General features: G+C 37.7%; 1 protein-coding gene across 2 annotated transcripts in view; it reads left to right on the top strand.

The window, feature by feature from the left end:
• Positions 1 to 260: 260 nt before the first annotated feature.
• Positions 261 to 9,512, top strand: part of axdnd1 (axonemal dynein light chain domain containing 1) — a 12,722-nt gene continuing 3,470 nt past the window's right edge. For both annotated transcript variants that reach the window (XM_042005545.1, XM_042005543.1), the window contains exons 1-19: positions 261 to 452; positions 1,595 to 1,752; positions 2,119 to 2,222; positions 2,409 to 2,496; positions 3,464 to 3,549; positions 3,663 to 3,719; positions 3,901 to 4,009; positions 4,230 to 4,351; positions 4,616 to 4,756; positions 4,928 to 5,032; positions 5,332 to 5,452; positions 5,763 to 5,864; positions 5,971 to 6,137; positions 6,291 to 6,360; positions 6,868 to 7,102; positions 7,796 to 8,012; positions 8,607 to 8,700; positions 9,038 to 9,228; positions 9,390 to 9,480. In XM_042005545.1, the coding sequence (XP_041861479.1) occupies positions 383 to 452; positions 1,595 to 1,752; positions 2,119 to 2,222; positions 2,409 to 2,496; positions 3,464 to 3,549; positions 3,663 to 3,719; positions 3,901 to 4,009; positions 4,230 to 4,351; positions 4,616 to 4,756; positions 4,928 to 5,032; positions 5,332 to 5,452; positions 5,763 to 5,864; positions 5,971 to 6,137; positions 6,291 to 6,360; positions 6,868 to 7,102; positions 7,796 to 8,012; positions 8,607 to 8,700; positions 9,038 to 9,228; positions 9,390 to 9,480 (2,328 nt within the window). In that variant the 5' untranslated portion in view covers positions 261 to 382. The remainder of the gene's footprint in view (positions 453 to 1,594; positions 1,753 to 2,118; positions 2,223 to 2,408; positions 2,497 to 3,463; positions 3,550 to 3,662; positions 3,720 to 3,900; positions 4,010 to 4,229; positions 4,352 to 4,615; positions 4,757 to 4,927; positions 5,033 to 5,331; positions 5,453 to 5,762; positions 5,865 to 5,970; positions 6,138 to 6,290; positions 6,361 to 6,867; positions 7,103 to 7,795; positions 8,013 to 8,606; positions 8,701 to 9,037; positions 9,229 to 9,389; positions 9,481 to 9,512) is intronic.

Genomic DNA, 9,512 nt, shown 5'->3' with positions numbered 1-9,512 from the left:
TAAATCTAATTGATTGAACAATTAATAACATTTCTTGCACATTGATTTGATTAAATGAAACTATTACAGCTCAATCGCTTTTTATTTATTTTTTGAGGAAACATTATAATTGGCTCCAATGAATATTCTTGCGTGTCGTCAGAGAAATATCTCGATGTAATTATTTTATTTTCCTTTATTTTACTCAAACTCCATAAACGGATCTTGCCTCCCACAAAGCAAACCTAGAGCGGCGATTCGTTTCCATAGCAACGCAACAAGAGAGTTTTTAGTCTCTCTTGTTAATAAACGAACCACACCGGTTCTCGCCTACATGGCCCGGGTAAAGTTCCAGAGTCTTATTGGGACAACCTGACGGCAACACACCCGCCGCGAGTCCATTATGTTGGCGCCCACAAGATCCAGTTCAGCGCCAGGTTTATCGAAGTCGAAACGAGCATCGGACACCACAGGTGACGTTAAATTATGCACATCCATTCTGGTTTGACATGGCAGTGCTGCTCAGCCAACAGGTATTTTATAAACAGAACGTTCCCTGTAATAAGGGAATGTACTCTGCAAATTTAAATTGCAAGTAATCATTTGTACTTTTAATTTTTTATATTGTTTCACATACATCATCTTCCTATTTGTCTGGTATAATATTTAACACTTTTCTGTGGTAAGCTAGGTTAGTCTACCCAGCCAGCACAAGGCTGCTGAAAAGACGGGTGTTCTGTCTACTTTGTCAAAACAGCATAGCTGTGTATGCTGTTTGGATAGATAGGCTACAATGATCTTTTATAATATTTTGTTTAGCAATAGTAATTTCAAAGTTAATCATTACATGTTCAATCTTACGCAGTTTGGAAGAAGGCTTGGATGATAGTCGATGTTACAATACGTGTTTAATTAAACGACGTACTCACTTGCAAAAGGATTAACAGACAAAGCTGTATTACCGTTGCATACACTTTATCAGGGTTTTAAGTGTATTTCCCCTCGAGCTTTAGTCACACACGAGATGCACTTGAGCAATGTGCAATTAATAGTAGTCAGTGGTGCTGAATTAATGGGTCATTTGCGAGTTTCTATTGTACGCATGCGCATTAACCAAGGCTATACTGACAACGTATGCCAAACTGACAGAACAGAGCATGGTTTTCTACCATCATCATTAAGTATTGCACCAAACATCTTCTGGTACAGCAGAGACATGCCAGCATTGTGCCAGCACATAGAGGTCACAGAATATTGTTGTATACTTTCTGAGGCTCACAATTGAGTTTTATTATGTGCAACTGAGGATGTACTTTGTAAAAAAAAATGTATTTTAAATGGAAATATTAAAAAAAGCCACTCTATGCATGCTCTGGTTTGAGACACTTCACATGTCGTCTGGTCTTATTTATTATATTCTAATTCTCCTAAGCATCTGGAACCAAGATATAACAAATATCACTAACGATAAAAGTAACAAAAATACAGAAACAAACACTGAAGTTATAAACTGTAAGATAATAATAAACTGTATTGTATTATATAATTCAGGTTAAAAGTTATACACAGCAGTGGTTTGTTTGTATTTGTTTGTTTGATTGTATTTTCTCCTCAGAAGTGGAACTGAATATTCAAGTTCCAGCAGAGCCCAAAAAGAAACAACCTTTACCTGGCAAACATGGGGCCATCCCACATGAACTCCTGGTCAGTCTTCCCTCCATTGTGTGCAACAAGAGCACTCAGGGATTCACTGCACATTATCGCCACTGTCAGGTATGTTTTTACATTATGTGCAATTCAGTGTGTCAGTCATTTTTTCAAGTTATTTTTCCCCTCTTCAGCACATATTGTGTTATGAAAAATCTTGTGTTCAGTTTCTTCTGCACAGTTCAACATCTAAACAGGTGGACTTACAAAACATCACAATCTTGTTTAACAACATGTTTAATTCAGTCACATTTATTTTACTGAAAAATAAATATTCTGATGCTGCCATCAGAACTATAAAACACCACAAGAAAGAAAAGTAACCACAGGGGCCTTTACACGAACTTACTAAAACTGTCATAGAAAAAGTTGACATTTGTCTTTTTGTGTGGTTGTTGTGACTGGTGTTCTTGAACTGATTTTTATATACAGAGCACCGGAATCAGACGGCCGGATGCAGTCTGGCATCATTCATTTGGACGCAAGAAATACAAATACTTTTTGGAGCAGCCAACATCTGTGACAGGAGCTGGAAGGTCAGTTAAAACCTTACTGTCAAACACAAGTCATATATTTTCATTTTATTTTATGTTAATGTCGGAATCTGAACACTGATTAGCTAAAATGAAGGCCTCATGAAATATATAAAACATGCACTGTATTCCCCCCAAATAATCAGATGCCCTAACAAGACAAACATTAATGGGTTGTGTTTATTTTAGTGATATTTCCTTCCTGTGTGATGCTGTGGTCAAGCAGAAGAGGAAACCATCCCTCCCGCCTGTAAGTGACAAGACTGATGACCAACAGGTGAGTTGCTTCAACCAATTTTTATTTCCTGGACTTATAACAATTTATGCAAAAGTTTTTCTGTGCTTATTTTTTATTCTATTGTAATTAGAAGTATCTATTTATTTCTTACCAGAGGGTCATATTGGATATAATACAAATTTTAAAGCAGTGCATGTTGTCCTTGCCCACAAATAATGATAAACTAATGATGCAACCACATCTTTTTCTATGTTCATTATTCAATAATATGTGGCAAAAATAACTTGACAGCTCAAAGGATGCTGTACATTTATGTAAAGGAGCATAAATACCCTGCATTAAAATGCAAACTTGGTATGGTTCATCTGGACTCTTCTTCACATTTCAGAAGAAAATGCTGACAAAATATTTTTAAATATTCTATCAGTATTCACTTAATTAGTTTTACTCACTTCCTTATTATTATTTTTTGCTTTTTATTGGCTCCCTGTTGTGTTTGAAAGTATTTATGACCACAATAAACTTGAATTTTGGACTTTTACTCTAATTCTGTTTTATTTCTGCATGTCCATCAATCCTTGGTGTGAAACTATCACAAAATTGATCATATTTTTCACATTCTGTTACACAAGATTTACAGGCTGTGGTTTATTGTTATTTAACTGACTCCAAATACTAAGTGCTGTGTTAATCAAGGCAGGTCATGTAGTCAAGCGCAGCTGAGATAGCAGAACATTAATCTGATCTCAACAAGCTCACACTACCTGCTCAATTAGACATTAGTCTTCTGTAGAAGAATTGGTAAATGTCACACAGAACGCTCTATTTAAACCTACCTCAGACCCCCTTTTTAAACTGTGTTCCTCTGTTTTACTCAATGGCACATCTGTTAAAAGCTGAGTTTTATGACGACCCAACTTACTTAGATTTACTACCATCCATCTACATGTGTAGAGAAGTTGTACACAGCAAATGATGTGCTAATTGTGTCTTCTCTCTCTTTTAGAATATGAGTGTATTAGAAAATGTGATCCCAGAAGAATATTACATTGTGAAAAACAAAGGGTTACGGTCCCTTGAGCTCTATGAGGAGTGAGTGCACTGTATAATTTATTTCGCTGCACACACGTTTATGGTAATACCTTACATTTTCATCTTCGAAGTGGATGTTTTCTGTCAAATCCTTTGCTTTCTGTCCTCCACAGTGCATTCACAGTGCAGCTGAAAGACGAAGACCAGAAGTTCCGAATCCTTCCATCACTGTGAGTCCAAAAAGATGGATTCATCAAATTATTAAACAATACTTTGTCTAGTAACCTTCACTGGGAGATGCATGAATCAGAAATAGATCAGCCTTAAAGCAACAGGCGGATCATGTTAAATGTTGGTAAGGGAGCCTGGGGAGTGTGTTCTAATAGATTTGTATGTACCTTCGGTGTCCAGGAGGCCCAGTGGCAGACTGGAAGCGGTCCAGTTGATGAACATGATGGATGACATGCTGGAGAAGGCTGGAGTGAATCAGCAGATAGAGGAACTGACTGAGCTGTCTCAAGTAGGTTCTCTACCTCTGTGGCTTAGAAAAGAACTGAGCTACATTCATGTACAGAGAAAAACTGGTTACAGCTACTACTTACATAAAAAATAGACTGGAATGACTCCTGGAAAAAGATTTTTTTTAAAAAGAAAGAAAGGAAAAAGCACAGCAGGTGAAAGAGAGCATTTCTTTAAACAAAATTACTCTGACATAATAGCCTAAATGACTTGTTTCACAGATGGAGGGCCTGCTTGAGCTGGTGAAGGCTGAACAGAATATCTACAGCCTTGTTTTCCATGAACTGATCAGGCAGGTTTCTGTGAACTGTGCTGAAAGAGGACAACTGCTTGCCAAACTCAGGTTAGCAACCAACAATTAAACTAGCACCTGAGTTGTTTTTAGGGTAAATTTATGATCCTTTCAACTCTTAAAACTAAATGATTAAAATATGATTCTACTCCCAAACTGAAGAATCATTCTGCAGAACTGTTATATCATGTTTTCTTACTTGAAATTAAATGGAAAGCTAATTTCGACAGAATAGGAAAAGTGGCAGTTTAAGAGAATCTTTTTCTATGATGACACAGGAAGCTTTGTTCCAAGCAGCTCATGTGCTTTGTCTAGACAGCACTACCAGTCTCTGCTGGATCGAATCCCACGCCGTCTGAAGGCCTTACACACTGAGGTTGTGGCACAACGGGCACTGGACCGCCGGCTCGTTGAGGAAATCCATCGGATCAAGACATCCATCGAGCAGCTAAGTGTGTACGTAGGTCAGGTTTAGGGATTTACTAGGTGCTGATTCTAGAATATTATATTAATACATTTACATGATATCTCTCATTACAAATGTGTGCATATCAAAGATTTCTCTACGTATTTTTGTGTACCATCTGAACTTACAGATGTGTGTTTATGTGCATGATCTTTCCACAGGGAACTTTCCAAAACCAGAGACCATGATACCTTTGTTTCCCAGCAAGCAGAGAGTGCTCACCAGCAGCTGGCTGAGGCACTCAGACAGAAGCGAGGCAGCTCAGAGTCAGTCTGTCTTAACAATAATATCAGCTATGTGTTATTAAAATTCAACAAAACATCTGTTAGAAGTAAATTATTAAAAACGTCTGTAGTTCCAGATGAGCTAGTACGGTGACTTGGTACCCATGCTGTGCACAGTACTGATTAATGTGCTCTCTTTTTAAAAGTTTTTTGTCATGACAGAAAAATAGATTCTTTCTAAACATGTTTTTTTAGATGGAGCAGAAGTATGACTGTTGTTCAGAATACATCTCTACAAAGCACAAATTATGACCTCTCAAATGATCTATATGCTGCCTCAGTGTAGTCCAGGGTTACCATGAGCTGTATGAGCTGCACAGGGCTCGCCTAGAAGCTCAGCTGCACCAGATGACTGAGGACAGAGACTGCTGGAGACAGTTTACATTCACCCTTGCCCTAAAGGTATGTGGGGCAACAATGTAGTTGCTTTTTGATTCATGTGATGATACATTTTTGTTATGTTTAATGAATAAACATTGTGGAATTGGAAAGCAGAAAGCAGTTGATATGGATTGATTTAGAGGGGAACTGCACATGCTCTGTTACAGGCCAATAGTAACATCAAGTGACGACATAGAGATTTATCAGTAGATTTAATTTCACTGTGTCCTCAGTCCCTCTCATAGTCAATATTTGTTTAGAGGATCAATTTATGCTCAAAGATGCTCAGAAAAACACTTGATGTGAAAGAGTTCAGTATGTCTTCTGTCAGGTAATAAATATAAAGAAGCTGCAGGTGGTCAGTCAGCTGCATGTCAGTGAGCAAGGCTGGTTCAAGACCGCAGAGCAATGCTTCTCCTACCTCTTCTCAAAGGTAGAAGCGCATCTTCAGTTTAATGACGCATTTCGATGAGATTCTTTGTAAACATCTCTGGTGGCTCTTGTAAACTCTGACTGTGATGGTGATGCTCTGGCTGTAGGACACAGAGGACCTCAATACAATAAAAGAGTGTACTGACTCCTTGAAACAGCAGTTGGTTGCTTTTGTGTCTGAGCTGAAGACTACTGAGGATGCTCAGTGTGCACAGATCAGTGCCACCAAGCAAGGCATCACCAAGTGGCTCTCTTTCTTCTCCACACAAAATGAGTAAGTAAACTAAAAAATACCACAAGAAAATAATATTTAATGTGGTGTGATTGCTAAATACCATCACTAGAAAGAAAAGGAATTCAGTATTATGGAGAATTGTGTAAATATAATGTAGCACTGACAATCATGCTTTCTTTTTTTAAATATCAGGTCTCCTCAGCCAAACTATGACAAAAGATCAGTGGAAGAAATCCATGCTGATTTGAAACAGTGGTCAGATGTAAGACTGTTTAAAATTTATCTGCATATGTTTTATTTTTTTGTTTTTTGTTTGTTTTTTTGTCATGAACTTTATCCAACTGATGTATCAAAGCTTTATTATCCATCTGACGCCCTTCTAACACCATACAGAATTTCTACCACCATGTCATTATTGTCACATATTTGATTTGTCATAATTCTAATGTGCTTCTGATTAAATCTAATCACCTCATCACTTTTATCTGTCCCATCTGCTGCGTCACTCAAAGTCATCATCACACTTGCTCTCTCTTTTTACCTTGAAAATATTTCTTTTCTGCATTGAAGATGGATTTATGCGGATCAGAGAAGCTCTGCTTAAACAGTATTTAAGCCAAGACAAAATTTATATGTCACATGGTAGTGGCCATTCTGGTACTCTATAAGGTTTTGAAAATCTACTCATCTGGTTTAGGACCAAATTTACTCAGGAAACAACAAGGTTTCTCCTTTTGTACCCTGTATTTCTTTTGTGTTGTTTCCCTAGATGTTGGCACTCCAATGTGAGCACTACCAAGGTAAAAAACAGCTTTTGTGTCAGCAGAAACTTACCAAACTCTCCAGTGTCCAAGAAAAATGGCTGAATATCAACCTTCGCCTATTCGAAAGACACCCTTCTCCTGATGCTAAAGCCCCTGAAGTCCAACATGCCTTAAGAGAGTTGGACAGGGTCCTATCTGACCTTCTCGTGCTGCTGGACATGCAAGCCAGCGGGGAAGAGGGTGAGAGCCTCATTTATGCTCCCTTTACACTTGTAAATACATAGGTTTGTGTCATGTGTTGTCAGGTCATTGCCCACATACTCCCATGCATCATTTATACATGGTTGTTAGGCAGTATAGCCACTAGAGCAGTTGTTCCCAGCCTATTATCCCTAAGGATCCCCTTCGTTCAACTACCAAAAAGCTGTGGGACAGGTCTCATTATTAAAATGTTTGTGTTTTTGGGCTCCCAAAACATGTACATAAAACAAGATGATAAAAACACTTAAGCAAATACACCTCGACTAGTCTCTGTGTGGACATGGTCTTCATTAAAATCACACAGGCAAAGCCTCAGGGACCCCCTGTACTCTTTGGAGGAACCCCCTTGGGGGGTCCAGGAAACCCAGGTTGGGAACCACTAAACTACAGGGCAGTGCAGAGTTTAAAGTTCACCTCCAAGTTCCGATGTCTGTTTCAGACAGTTGTGGGAACGTTGGTGAATGTCACGATAATGCACATTCTCAAAAAAAGACATAAAAAGGCAGCACAATAGACACCAGTGTCTGTGTGATTATTAAAAACGTTTCAGCTTCTTCTTCTTTGTTCCTTTCGCTGGTTGCAATGTCCATTTATTAGTCTTTTCATGTTTTTATCGTGAGATTGAGATGGACTAAAGTGCTGAAAATAAATCTGGTTATTGTTTTTTTTCAGGGATCCACACCAAAATCATGACACTTGTCTGCCTGATGAAGCCCTGGGTCTCCAAAACTGCTTCAGCGATAACAAGTCATAACGTGATGCCTGCTTTTGACCAGCAGGACCTGAAGGAAGAGTTGTGTACCTGGCAGATAATAGCTGATGAAGTAATACAACGCTTCTCCATCACGCTGACAGAGAACAAAATGGACAGAGACAAGCCTGATATATAGTAAGTTTTACATTCAGTGGAATTACTCATTTAAATTCATATACTAGTTTCTTTTAAAGCTGTATTTTGTGGAATTAAAGGAAAGTCAGCTACCTCATTGTCATTATTTTGTGAGTTTGTATACTTTAAAGACAAACTTTTAAAAGGCTGACATTCTGTATTTGTGAAGTAAAATTTTATTGTTTAATTAGTATTTCAATGAGAAAGAACTATACGTGTTATTAAAATGAAAGGAACTAATGTTTCCTAATTAGCTTTATATATATATATATAAACGGCAGGATTTTGTGCATTGATATTTCATGGAACAGGAAACAACATTCATTTTCTTCACAATGCTACTTATAAAGTGAAAGATTAAATGCAAATCTTATAGAATAATAATAAACAATGCTCAGGATGCATGTCAGTATTTTTTAAACCCTCTTTTTTAACCCCAAACCCTGATTTAGAATAAGCGGTGTAGAAAATGAATGAAAGACTTTTTTTTGTTTAGTTTTTTTCTTATTGTAATCCAGTCACATTCACATGGTTATATATAATTTGTTTACATTTTTTTATTGTGTGTTTTATTATGTGTGTTTGTTGAAACAGCACAGAGACAGAAAAGCTGTTAGATGACGTTCAGGAGTTTACAACCAACCTATCGGACTTCATTCAGGGTGAGAACCAGAAACTCAGAGAAGAAGTAAGTACCAACAGTTTATAGCTGAGCTCACACTGAAAATTTTGGGAAACATGTAGCTTTGCCTTTCCTGTTACAGACAAATCAGCACTTATTGCTCATATATTGCATTTTAATGGTTCACTGCAGCTGGCCAGTAAGAAGGTTTAATAATTGTCATCATACCAACTGTCTATAAGAAGCAGTTGTGATTTCAGGGTTTCAGGCAAAGACATTAGTGGTTATTGCAGAGGAACAAAACACTGACAGCTTCCATATTTTCATTTAATTACCTGCTTTTTGTACTTTAAGGAATTACTTTTGTGGCGTTTTGTAACGTTATTGTCTTCTCTCCTACCAGGTCAGTTCTGTTCACTTGGCTCAGAGACGCTGGATGTTGGATTTCTTGGTTGTCACGCTACCTGACTATAGTGAGGAGCAGAACCAAAGACATAAACACCACTACATCGCAAACATCTCACCACACACTCTAAATGAGGATGCCAGACTGCTGGCTGAGAAACTAGACTGTCATACTAGCTACATTTCCAGGTACCAGTAGTTGTTATTTGCTGTTTTTAAGCAAAGAACTAACTGTTATTAAAACAACTAAAATATGTTGTTAGATAGCAGTAACACATCTCAGCTAACAAGAATGAGCAGAAAAAATATTCAGGATTTACTCATGAAGAAATATTTGTTTTTGATTTTAGATCATGCAACTTAATTCTGGAGGAGCAGATTGTGCTGGATCCACTTAACACTGACAGTGAAAACAAGATGAATGAGTGCAAAAACCTGCAGGTATATGATCTGACATGACATTTTCATGCACA

The sequence above is a fragment of the Melanotaenia boesemani genome, chromosome 14 (genome assembly GCF_017639745.1).
Source record: "Melanotaenia boesemani isolate fMelBoe1 chromosome 14, fMelBoe1.pri, whole genome shotgun sequence".
NCBI classification, from domain to species: Eukaryota; Metazoa; Chordata; class Actinopteri; order Atheriniformes; family Melanotaeniidae; genus Melanotaenia; species Melanotaenia boesemani.
Note: the sequence above shows the minus strand (reverse complement) of the source record. Positions and strands in the feature narration are given on the sequence as shown.